General features: G+C 37.7%; 1 protein-coding gene and 1 long non-coding RNA gene across 2 annotated transcripts in view; both read left to right on the top strand.

Moving 5' to 3' along the window:
• Window positions 1-13,059, top strand: part of LOC133267334 (uncharacterized) — a 957,532-nt gene that overhangs the window by 398,913 nt on the left and 545,560 nt on the right. The window lies entirely within an intron of this gene.
• PRL (prolactin) lies at window positions 7,505-11,947 on the top strand. Its single transcript, XM_061447581.1, has 4 exons — window positions 7,505-7,678; window positions 8,086-8,193; window positions 9,669-9,848; window positions 11,756-11,947. Exons 1-4 carry the CDS (start codon window positions 7,529-7,531, stop codon window positions 11,945-11,947), a joined length of 630 nt encoding a protein of 209 aa, XP_061303565.1. The 5' UTR covers window positions 7,505-7,528.

Raw genomic sequence — 13,059 nt, 5'->3', positions numbered from 1 at the left:
AATCTTTTCAGCAGTTTAAATTTTTGTTATAATTCATTTCTTCCTAATTTATATTACTGGATGTCCAGTAGAGCTATCATTTGTAAGTATTTTAGGTATAAGAGAATCCAACCAGATACCCTGAGACAGCTGACAGCCTCTGCAGAGAGCTTATGATGGGCTCTGCCTGCTGTATATATCTGTATGTATTTACACATATTTTACACAGCACAGAATATATAGTCATTTTTTCTCCCCAAAGAAAACATTATAGCTTTAAGAAGGAGGTGAATGCATTTTACTAAACTAATTTCAAGTGTCTTCAGAAGATCACTATCAATATTAATTTCTAGCCTGGGTTCAGTAAATATGAAGGATTTAATTAAAATATCTTCAAAATGTGGAAGATGATTGGGAAAATAGTTCTGATGAAACACTGGACGAGATTTGAGGTTCCAAGTTTTCTATGAGTCAGAAGATGCCCAATATGCATACATCTTATCCCTTCAGCATTTTTAATTGTCTTTTTTATTTATGTATTAAGTTTAGAGACAACAACAAACACACAAAGAAAATGTGTTAAGTTTTGGAATCAGCAAGATAAACTGCTGACATGGAATATTTCCTTAAAGACAGTTAACTAAAGGCCACATCGTTTCAGTACCACTTCTATCCCATTATGAAATTAAGAATTTTGAGCAGCAATATGCAGTCCTCCCTCTGATAAGTGCACAATTAAAAGCAAGGTCTTCCCAGAGAATCACAATATCAGCACTAACATTTGCCTGCTCTTCTGGTTTCAGCTAATACCTACTCCTAAAAAAAATTTTATACTCATCTTTTCCTCTCCATTTAATCCTTGTGTACGTATCAGAAATTATTTTACCAAAGTGTATTTCCCATCATGAGGAAAAACATGTCTTGAAGAAAATACACTTCTTCTAAAGCACAGGACAAGATCCCCATTTGCCATTTTGAGATACTATCCGTTAGTAAAATCAAACACTTCATGCTAAACCAGAACATTTACCACAACACTTAGAAATAACTACCTCTTGAAATGTGCTCAAAATCTCTGTGCACACTTCAGTGCTCTTTTCAATATATTTGTAATTAAAAAAAAATAAAAAATCCTCTTCTTTTTACAGACTCTAGTTCCACAAAGCACTTAAGGAAATGTTTTTCCAGTGATGCATTTATCCATAGAATTAAAAATATGCAAATATTTAAACCAGGCTCCTATTTCTCCTATTCTGCACTTGTTAGAGAGAAAAATTGCAGCCTTCTGATGACAATTTTACTATTTACTACCTTTTATTAAAAGTGTGTTACACAAATGTAACACTTAAACTAAAACCAATAATTACCAAGTCCACTAGTAAGTTTCACTGTGGCATGCCTCCCCTAAGAAAATTCTTGGACCTCATTCCATTTTATCCCGAAGAATGATCAGCTGAAATCAGGATCTTAAGGAGAATAACTTCCTGATTGTAGCAGAACATGGTCAAGTGAAATAAATCAAAGATAAAAACAAATGTATGGGGAAATAAGCAAAAAAAAAATCCATTTAAATCACTAGGTCTCCAGCCTTCGGAGTTGTGATGTTCATATGCCTCAGAATCAAGCATGCTTTCTTTTCTGTAGTTAACACAGTAAGAGCATCTTATAGGTCAAAGTGGGCAAATACTTGCATGCTTGTAATACTCCGTTTGGACTGGATTGTAACTTACAGCTTTGGAAATCAGGCAAATTGTGGCCATGTATGTAATTCCATCATCCCAGAAGAATAATATACTGGATCTACAGAAGAAGTTGTCACAACTGCTCAAATCCTGAACTGTATAGCAATACTTCTAGGAATCTATTCTAAACATTTTTTTTTTTTGTAGGGTAGAGGTCTCCCTTATTTATCTTCACTTTTAAAATCACTAGCTTTCAAGTTCTGAAAACTAGATTAAAGATATAGGATAAAAAATATTGCAGCCATAGAACATGAAATGATGAACCAGTAGAGGATGACTCTGCTACTTCACATTTTTGTAGGGTATCTTTGTCTTAGCAGATGTCAGATCATTATCATTCAACCTTCACTAGTCAGACATATCTGGTATCAAGTATCAAGCCAGAATAACCACTACAACAAAGTCTCTGGATAATTCACCTGAAGTGCCATAATGCAGTTATGTGTGAACCAGATAAAATTTATACTGCCAAGTTATTTGGTAATACACAGATACAGCATTAGTGAACACAGAGCCACAGGCTTCAAGCAACCTCAAGTATCAGCACAAATATATACTAGCTAGCTTTTACTTCATTCTTTGTGCAAATTCCCCTGAGTTTTTTGCTATTATTAGCTTGAATTCTACTTGGGATTCGCACTTAATAATCCATGGTGCACTTGGGCATATGTCATCATAGTGACAATGTTGATAAATGATTTTTGAAACATGTTCTGCCATTCTATTTTTACGCCTCCTTCTGAAATTGCATGAAACCACACTGGTACTTAAACTTTAACTGAAAATCTCCCTAAGATTTTTTTTTTTCTCCATATGGAATAATTTTCCCTTATGTTCTTATCTATTTTTTACCAGCCTTCATGCAGAGATTACACTAAGAAAGTCTTCAACCCCCTTTTTGCTGGTTTTGCTGAGAAAAACATTTGGAAAGAATGCTTTTTAAATTCTCCTATTTCCTATATGAAGAAGATGGAGAGGAAAAGCCCTTGTTTTACAGAATCCTAGAAAATCACTTGACTTTTGCACAAAATTTTCGTGGAGATTGCAGGAAGTAATCAGAAAAGACAAAACATTGTCCTTGTTTATAAAAGAAAGTTAATATGTGGACCTATGTATTGCTGATTATTGTAACTTTTCCCCTCCTTTCATTTCTCTCACCTTTGTTTTCTTTTAGGCACAAGTAAGAAATGGTGGCCTTCACTTAAAGTGCAGGTCCAGGAATCAGGAATTTATTATTTTTTTTTCCAAAAGACTTCATGTGCAGCCACAAATAAACGTTTTAACCTCTACATCAGTTCTCACACTTGATAAAAGAACGTTACCTTTATGCAGGACTGTGAGAATGAAGACCTTAGGTCCACTGTAGGAGAGGATCAGATCTGAGATCACCTGAAGAACCTGAATGTGCACAAGTCCATGGGACCTGATGAAATCCATCCGTGGGTCCTGAAGGACCTGGCGAATGAAGTTGCTAAGCCGCTGGCCATCATATTTGAGAAATCATGGCAGTCAGGTGAAGTTCCCGACGACTGGAAAAAAGGAAATATAACCCCCATTTTCAAGAAGGGGGAAATGGATGACCCGGGGAATTACAGACCAGTCAGTCTCACCTCTGTGCCTGGCAAAATCTTGGAGCAGATTCTCCTGGAAGGCATGCTAAGGCACATGAAAATCAACAAGGTGCTTGGTGACAGCCAGCATGGCTTCACTAAGGGGAAATCCTGCCTGACCAATTTGGTGGCCTTCTGTGATGGGGCTACAGAACTGATGGACAGGGGTAGAGCAGTTGACGTCATCTACCTGGATTTGCGCAAAGCGTTTGACATCCTTGCCTCTAAATTGGAGAGACATCAATCTGATAGGTAGACTGCTTGTTAGATAAAGAACTGGCTGGATGGCCGCATGCAAAGAGTCGTGGTCAATGGCTCAATGTCCAGCTGAAGACCAGTAACGAGTGGTGTCCCTCAGGGACCTGTGTTGGGAACAATCCTGCTCAACATTTTTGTCAGGGAGATGAGGCCTTTCAATGCCCTCAGCAAGTTTGCTGATGACACCAAGCTGTGTGGTTCGGTTGATACCCTGGAGGGAAGGAATGCCATCCAGAGGGACATGGATATGCTTTTAGAAGGATTTGGATTATTTTCCTCCCTTTCTCAAAAACTTCTGCTGTATCACCCCACACAATAATGTCATCAGTGTACTGCAGGTGTTCTGGAGCTTGCCCCTGTTCTAGTGCAGTCTGGATCAGTCCATGGCAGATGGTAGGGCTGTGTTTCTACCCCTGGGGCAGTCAGTTCCAAGTGAACTGGACACCCCTCCAAGTAAAAGCAAACTGTGGCCTGCACTCCACTGACCAAGGAATATGTGAACATCTTCCTTCATTACCTAGTCCCTAATACCGTGTGCCTTATTTTGGCATTGCCACTAAACTCTTAAAATGCCAAGAAAAGCAGACTAGTAGATGAAGGATTAAATAGTGGGTTAAGAAGCATTCATTCCTCTTATTACCAGGACTCGTCTAAAGTTATAAAATACCAGGATTTTTTTAAGCTAACCGGTAATCTCACTGAAGAAGATTTTCAAATGAAGCTGTGTTAAATCAAGATCATAAGCCATGTGAATGTGGTTTAGAAGACAGCTGGATTTTTTTATCTTCTGTTCTAGAATTTTGGCTGTGGCCCTGTTATAATTTTACTGCTTTCATCAGAGTGCCACTTTTCCGTGCTGCATGCAACAACTGCTTCATTTACTCAGCAGGACTTCAATATCCAAACAAGATCCAGTCTCTAAGCAGAACAAACTGTTCTAGAAATCATCCTAGAACTTAACAAATGTAGACCACTTTCTACCACTTCTGGTTTATTGCTGAAGCATCTCCTTTTATTCCTTCCCAAGGGATACCTTACACGGTTTACCCTGTAACATTCTACCATCCTTCTATGATGTTTAGCATTGTGTTTCAGGAATTGTAACCATAGTTATGAAATAATGAAGGGTTCAGTTTTGCATACTTACCTGTTCCACAAGTATGGAACAAGTTGTCTAAAGGCAAGAAAATTCATTAACACCATATACCTTATTCATTTTAATAATCTAATCTGGAAAGTCTTTTCATGGGTAAATGGACCTGAGAAACAGGTGAGAGATTATCCATATTCATACAGATGAGCCTTACACAAAAAGAAAACAGGGTCAACCTGCTGAGACTAGTTTGTAGATTACCACAGACCCATCAGATCTGGAAACAAATCCCACCGATTACGTCAGCATATGTTTTGCGTATGGTGGAAATACCTATCTTTTATGCAGAATTTTCAAACATAGGAAACAATCATGGTTTTACAGAGGTTGGGGGAGGTTTAATCATGACACATTTGCAATTCAACAGTAAAAAAAAGTTTTTCTTCTTTAATTGTTGCACATCACCGTTTTTTAATATAAGAACTGCCCCCATTTCTCTAAATATTTCTTGAACTGAGAACCAGTTATATCATGACTTGAGTTGTATAATGTTTTTCTCAACTGTATGGAGAAATAGAATGTCATAATTTTACAGAGAGAGACCTGTCTTCCCAGGAACCTTTGTTCCTTTTTTCTGGATAAATGTCAGTATAACTTATGCTGTTTATAATATATTTGTGCTGTTTATAATATTATAATATACTGTAAATAACCATACAACACTGTGGACATCGTAAAATATTGTTTTCCTCCCACAGATAGCCAGAATTTTAGTATAAGCCAGCTTGAAGAAGCAAGTAAGCATGAGAAGACAGTTGTGGAGAGGTGAACAGCAGGCTAGAAGCATTGGGAATACCTGTCTTAGGTACAACTGAAGCTTTCTAGGATCAATGGCATTTGCACCTCATTCAGGACAAAAATTTGGCACTGTCTTTATCTAACCATACTTACAATCCCACAGCTGAACTTCTTAATGAAATTCCCTCTCAGTTAAAAATAAAAAAAACAAAACAAAAAATACTGAATATGAATGTGGAAGAAAGGCAATTTGATGTTTGTAATTATCGAGGCAAACTCCATGACCTGCTGAATGTATGCAAAATGGACTCTGGATGGTGTCTATAAAATTGGCATGTGCAGAGAATAAGAGCAAGTATTGAGACTTCTTTCTGGTAGAGCAAGTCATCATACAGGATCTCTTACCATGAGCAATAAGGAGGCTTCACTGAAAGGTAAGACTTCTGCCATTCACTTGGTGATAACTTTTTTATTTCTTAAATTTAGATTGAATTAGGAAGTAACTGAAATGTAACAGCTCTAGAAACTGAGGTCTTCCAGTGAAACATAGAATCATAGACTAGTTAGGGTTGGAAAGGACCTTAAAGATCATCTAATTCCAACCCCCCTCTCACACTAACATGTCTCCACTTCAAATATTTAGTGTCCAAAGCTTGGAATTAGAAAGCAGCTTGATCTCTTTTTGGCTTAATTTGTTTATCCTAAATTTACATTTGCATTGGACAGTGTCAAAGATAATTGGCTTGAGAGATGTGACATCTCCACATGAAAGACTGGATCCAGATTGCTTTGCTACACCATTCAGAAGGCAATGACTAGAAGTCATTATCCACAAGTCTAGAAGTGATGTAGTAATTTTGAAGTGAATGTTTTCCTTACTTTCAACTTCTGGGCCAACAAGTCTCAGGTTTTCTCATTCACAGAATTATTCCCCAGTGAACTTTCCTAACTGCAGCATGGGGCAGCATGTACCTTGTTCATGGGAGAGGAGGAAGAGTTACTTCAATATTGTATAAATGCACTTTTCTTGAATTTAAAGCTAGAAAGAAACCTATCAGATGATAACACTGGTGACAGCTCTGCTGCCTGATTTGTGGAGCATTTCATTTAGCATTTAAAACAAGTCTAGGGGGTGCATATAGGTGGCAGACCAATTTCCAGAACTAAAACTGGCAGAGCACAGAACACTGTTCTTTGAATAAGTTCATTCATTTACCAAATATTTGCTTTTAATTTTTCCATTGTTTTTCTGTGCATATTTTATTTCACTGAATAAAAGACTTGCCTCTGTTAAGGTTAAAAATTTTAAACAGATGGGGTTTTGTGGTTTAGATAATGAAAAGTCCTCTACATCAGTTTCAGAAGCTCAGGAGAAAAGTCAAAAGTTCTCTCTGATTCCTTAGCAGTAAGTAACTTAGGGTTAAACTCTAAACAGCAAAGCAATACAGCTGCTAGGAATCTTCTGAAGGAGCTCCCAGGACAACCAAAACCTTAAGAGAGTGACCTAACCACCCTCCCACAAAATTAATTTAAGCTCCAAATGTCTGCAAAGAAGAAAAGGACCTGTGGGAGATGGGGGGGGACGGGACACACAAAAAGGCAAAAACAAACAAACAAAACAAACAAACCAATCTATTTTCCAAACTTATATATGTGTGCAAATATATTTATGTATCTATGTTTACACTGTGAAGAAGTTTGATTTGTTGCTTCTCCCATTTATCACTACGTAATAAAGCCAGGCATAATATGAGACTTTGGAATACATGTACACTGCAACACAAGTTATCCTTGTGTTCTCAAGTTCTGCTATACAGCCAAGATAACAATGGGGGGAAAGGATAACAGAATTACAGTGCTTTCCTCCTCCATTAATTTTCAGCAGCCAGTACAGGGGCTACTCTGAACTACTTGTCAACACAGCCAAAATCACCCTGCTTCTGGCTCTGACAGCTACTTCTAAGTGCACATACAAATCAATGTGATTCCATTTTTGTTTATTTTAAATGTGAACAGGTTTGTTGCTGGCGGCCCTTCTGGTGTCCAACATGCTCCTGACAAAAGAAGGAGTGACTTCCTTACCAATCTGCCCCAATGGATCTGTCAATTGCCAAGTTTCCCTCGGGGAACTTTTTGACCGAGCAGTTAAACTTTCACACTACATTCACTTCCTCTCTTCAGAAATGTTCAATGAATTTGTAAGTACTCTGCCTTTCCCTGAGAGCAAGAAAATAGCATAAATAGATTCAAGAATTTTTAAGCACAAACATATGTTAACACATGAAATAATTCAATTAGGAAACAAACATGACTGCTGCACAGTGATAATCCCAGTGGTGACCAAATCTGTGTATAGTGCTAACCATTGCTAAGAATTCCAACACTTCTATTAAAAGATACCATTTTCCCATCATTCTTTATCTGTGAGACAAGGTAGTGTTTGCTGGGTACCAGTTTCACACTGAAGACTCACCAGAAACTTTTGACCTTTACAGCATAAAAGCAGTGATAAAAGCAATGGAACAACAATTAGTTAATACAATGTTTGAATTGAAACTCTTCTTTCTTATCTGTTTCAATAATGCCTGCCCTTGCTGATCTGCAGGATGAACGCTATGCTCAGGGCAGGGGGTTTATTACAAAAGCAGTTAATGGCTGCCACACTTCCTCCTTAACCACCCCTGAAGACAAGGAGCAAGCTCAGCAGATTCATGTAAGTCCCATTTCTAATGTCATTCAGCGTGAGACAGAGCAGGGGCAGTGGGAGAAGAGGGAGGGCTAAGAAATAGAGAGACAGCAGACAGAAAGAGAGGGAAATCAGCACAACTGGAGAAAAAAGCCAAGAAGAAGAAAGCACCAAAAAGCCAAGAAAAGTGTATTTAACATTTGCTGATACTGAGTTACAAACTATATAGAATATGTAAGCACTGGTAACTTTCATCTTCCCTTCTGTTTCCTGCATATTACAATCAGTCATTGCATCTCATTTCCAATTACAATACGAAATCATGGAGTAATGCCTGTTACCATGCTTATACCGTACTGAGAACGCTACAATCTTTGAACACTATCTTAAAATGCTTTATTATATTAACAAACATAAAAATACATTTGCTGTGTAGTGAACACTCTATGTAGGCAGAACTAAACAGTTTTCAAATAACTGAAAACATTGATATTACTAAACAAATGCAAAAAAGATATCTTTGATATTACTAGTAAGCAAAAGTGATATATTATTATCCAAATACAAAGACTTTAGTGTGAAATACTGAAAATACTTGTAAAGAGAAACATGCTACATATGTCAATTTAATAATTATAAACTTAAATGAAGATGAAGATAGTCTTGTTCAGCCTGTGCTCACAGGTACAAATGGAAAATAGAGAAAAAAATAAACATAAGTGTATGAACGGGTGTGCACCAGTGAGAAATCTTTACCTAAAGTTCATGGTGATGATATCCCTGCAATCTCCAGTATCACCATCCTCTCAGTATGTCATTCTGAAATTCTATTTGGAGCTATAGAATTCAGAGCCCTGGGTATGTAAGAGATCTGGTAGTGTTCAGATTCAGTAGATCTAGCAAAGTAGAAAAGATCAAATACTACAGTGACGGTAAGCATTATGAATTTTTATTGCCCACAAAAAAGGAAAATTTTTAAAAGCAAGAAAGATATTGCTGGAAGCACCATTGTTCAAAGGGGAGGACAGATGAGTTATGTAGAGGCAATAAAAGCTATTTAGTGGTCTACCATAATGTGAACCATCCATTTAGTACTAGACTTAAAAACAAACAAACAAACAAAATTCTTGGATTTTAAAGTGTTCATCAAAATCAGATAAGGACTTCTGTTTGGGGGTTTTTTGGTGTTGGTTTTTTTTTTCAGATTTGAAACAGAGTTGTGTTTGCTAGTTTTTAAAGTAGAGGATGTTTAATGATATTTCCCATTATAGTATCGCAGCTACTTGTGCTAATATTTTAAAACAGGATGACAACAATGATAAACTTCAAAAATGCAATTGCATGGAAGTATCTAAGACAGGACTATAGGGCACAATCAGCTGTAGGTCCTGGAATAAATTGCCGAAGTCACTATGTCTGCAGACATTGCTCTAAATGCCTCCTAATGTTGCCAGCATTTAGCCTTCCTATTTTAACTGTCTTTTCTTAATGTGGGTAAGCAGCATGAAGACCTGCTGAATTTAATACTGGGAGTGCTGCGTTCCTGGAATGATCCCCTGATCCATCTGGCCTCTGAAGTACAAAGAATCAAAGAAGCTCCAGATACCATCCTCTGGAAGGCTGTGGAGATCGAAGAGCAAAACAAGCGGCTTCTAGAAGGAATGGAGAAAATAGTAGGTCGGGTAAGTATTGGGTCCTTAACATCCTTCCACTCTGTTGCTGTTAAGGAAGACTCACGTAGTGATAGGCCCTCCCTACCTGGAATTGGAAAGGAAACGGACAATGGTTAGGAAAAAAATGTGAGCCAGCATAGCTGAATTTGAGAACTTTTCAGCTTTCTTCTCTCAGTTTTCTTTTCTGCTGCCATCTAGTAATTTCTAAAGAGACAATGTGACGTGACTGGCATAGCAGTGTATTCCTAGTCCTGCTTCAAGGGAAGGTGTAACCATTAACACTGGTAATTGCCATTCAATCTTTGACTATTTAGAATTTGTAATCTCATTTTCCATATGAGCTATTTATGTTTTAGCATGTTTATACACATCTGTATACAGGTATTGTGTAGCGTTTCCAGAAGCAGATGTTGTGGTTAAAACTGTTCTGGAAGTCTGGGCTATTGTAAAGTTGTGGCACACAACATAGTGAACTGTGGTATCTCGTTTCTCTTTTCCCACCATATTGGCTCCTCTGAACTCTGACTTGGTTCCCCCCACACTTGTGAGGTTAGAAAGCAAGGCTGTTTTCTGAAGAAACCCATCCTCGAATACCCCTTGTTATCAGTAATTGATTGAAAGCTTTACTGAATAAAATCAGCTCTAGCGTGTTTATTTTTTTAAGGGGCCTCTGTTAGGCCCTGAATACATCATTCTGTCAGTGAGCTAGATGTTAACAAGGGGTTCTGACTTCACTGGCTTTTACTTAGGCTCTGAACAGTTGAACAGCATTAAGAGCGCTACCATCACTGTATCCATCATTTTCCATCACTCATGGTCTCTTTCTTTCAGTTAGGTGTCTCTTTACTCAGAAATCTTAGCCCATCCAGGCCACAAATGCATTTATCAGTGTAATCAAATACATCTCTGCCCCATATCCATGAGTAAAAAGGGTGCAGGCAAGGATCCAGGATAACAGTTGAAGTCAGGTGCTAATACAGTTACACTGTCATCACCTTCTCATTCACGTTATTTACAGAAGGAAGTTGAAGACAAGGGTGGCAAATTCATTAGTGTCAAACCACATTTTTGAGTGATAGTAGGTCTCTTTTTTTTCTTTTTTTTTTTTTGCCTTTGCTTAAACAGAGTGATAGAGGCTCCACAGATATTCTCCTATGTGCTTTTACAAAGTACAGCTGGTGGGAAATAAGGAAGATACACAAGCACCAATAGCCACTGATATCCTTCCAGCTATGAAATACGAAAGGCAGATTTTCCCGATATGAAAAAAAATCAATTATTGCTTCTTTCAAGTAAAGAGACCTAAACCAATCTTTACCCCAGATACTAACTTACTACATGAGGTCCTACACATAGCTCCCTAATATTAGAGGTCACTTTATCACTTAGCTTTTTTGTAGAATCTGAAGTACAGTACATCTGGAGATGTACTGTTGAGACATTTGTCTGGTAACGTGCTCCTGTAGCTACCTGTATCACAGAGAAATCACCCAAGACATGAGTCGAGAGAAATCTGAAGATACACAGAAAGAGGTTTAGGAACAAGTGTTAACAAAGATTTCAAGGCAGAAGGAACCAAAAAGAGATGTCACTGATGAGTCCATGCATGAAGAGAGGTTAGATTTCTTTGCAGATTCCTCTGGACATTGGTTAACACACTAGTTCTCTTAAAACGCTGTTGATACAGTTAAGCTTTTTACATATTTTAGGGAAATAAACTGGAAAATCTGACAAATTCATTCAAAATCTTCATGAAGATATAAAACATTATCCAGAATAGTGGGAAGTATAACAGGAAACACCTTCCAAGACATACACTAGCAACTAGCATTCCCTAAGGTCAGTATTTTAGATGCTCTGTTCTACATCTAGCCAGATTCACTATCATTTATTGCAGTATCATTTCATGTCTTTAGGTTCATTCTGGTGAGATTGGAAATGAAATTTACTCTCCATGGGAAGGCCTTCCCTCCCTGCAACTCGATGATGAGGACTCCAGACTCTTTGCCTTTTACAACCTGCTGCATTGCCTCCGCCGAGATTCCCACAAAATCGACAACTATCTCAAAGTTCTGAAGTGCCGCCTAATCCACGATAGCAATTGTTAATTACTCATGGGCCTGATCACTTACTGAAATCATTCATCGTGATATTCTTTTGCTTCGCTACTTTTCATTGCAAACTTTTTGAAAAGTCATACTTCACAGTATCAGGATCATCAGTACTTTTCAGGCATGTTAGTGTGAATTCTGGCTGCAACAATTAGGATCATTTATCTTGGTGTTTAAAATGGTATAAACACTTGTATGACAAGAATACACTTTTGTGTCTAATCTCCTCACCTGGTAGAATTTCAGTGGTAATCAGATAATGTAGATAAAAATAAAAATGTTATTAAATCCAAAAATGCATAACACTGGGTAGTATCAGTGAATGAAGTATTGGATATGGTTCATACCTTTAGTGGTATCTTCTCCTTTTGGATCTCAGTCTCCAGCTATTGATGAAAGGACGTCTTACTCCCATTGCTCTTTACACCCTCTCCAAAAATGAGGGAAAAAAGCCCTGAGGAACACAAATAAGTAGATTAATCACCTATTACATGAAACTACCCTACACTAAAAGTATGGCCTGAAATCCAGTCTACTTAGATTGATGGGTTTACTTTGTACAGAAAATGTCTAAGTAGGCAAGAGACATGTAAGAAATATATCCTGGCTAACACAGGCATTGATTCCCCATGTGGTCCATGGAGAGAGAAGACACATCTGGAATTTTAAGAACAGAGATCAGGTATATCTACATCTCTTCTGACTATTTGGAAAAGAAGCATTTCCAAACAAAAGTTCATTATTTTTGAGGTGACTAGTGCTAGACTGAGTGCAAAGGATTTAAGTAAGTCCCAAAAGGAAATGCTGGGCATCTATGTCATATTCACCTACCCATCCCATTCCTTGGAAGTGTGGTGGTTGCAGTTACTCAGAAAACTTTCAAGATACAAAAAGCTACTAGCTGAGCTAAGGTGTCTCCTGTCCTAACCCACAGTGTCTTTGGGTTTCGCCACACTGAAAGCTTTTAGGACACCCATTTCAAAACATTACTTGTAAACACTGGAAAATAGGAAAGACCAACACAATTGAAAAATTAAAAAAAAAAAAAAATCTGGCTTGCAATCACATAGCAAATAAGAAGCTAAAGAGCAGCTGGAGTCCTTGGCCAT

The sequence above is a fragment of the Pezoporus flaviventris genome, unplaced genomic scaffold (assembly GCF_033815535.1).
Source record: "Pezoporus flaviventris isolate CSIRO_AGI_PZ_B2104156 unplaced genomic scaffold, CSIRO_AGI_Pfla_v1 ptg000007l, whole genome shotgun sequence".
In the NCBI taxonomy this organism is placed as follows: domain Eukaryota; kingdom Metazoa; phylum Chordata; class Aves; order Psittaciformes; family Psittacidae; genus Pezoporus; species Pezoporus flaviventris.
This window is presented reverse-complemented; position numbering and strand designations above follow the sequence as displayed.

Bases quoted from the DNA above. Each gene is read 5' to 3' on its own strand.
- PRL (XM_061447581.1), top strand. From the start codon at position 7,529: ATGCTCCTGACAAAAGAAGGAGTGACTTCCTTACCAATCTGCCCCAAT. The intron at 7,679-8,085 runs GTAAGTACTCTG...GCTGATCTGCAG, and splicing joins CAGAAATGTTCAATGAATTT to GATGAACGCTATGCTCAGGG. The intron at 8,194-9,668 runs GTAAGTCCCATT...GTGGGTAAGCAG, and splicing joins AGCAAGCTCAGCAGATTCAT to CATGAAGACCTGCTGAATTT.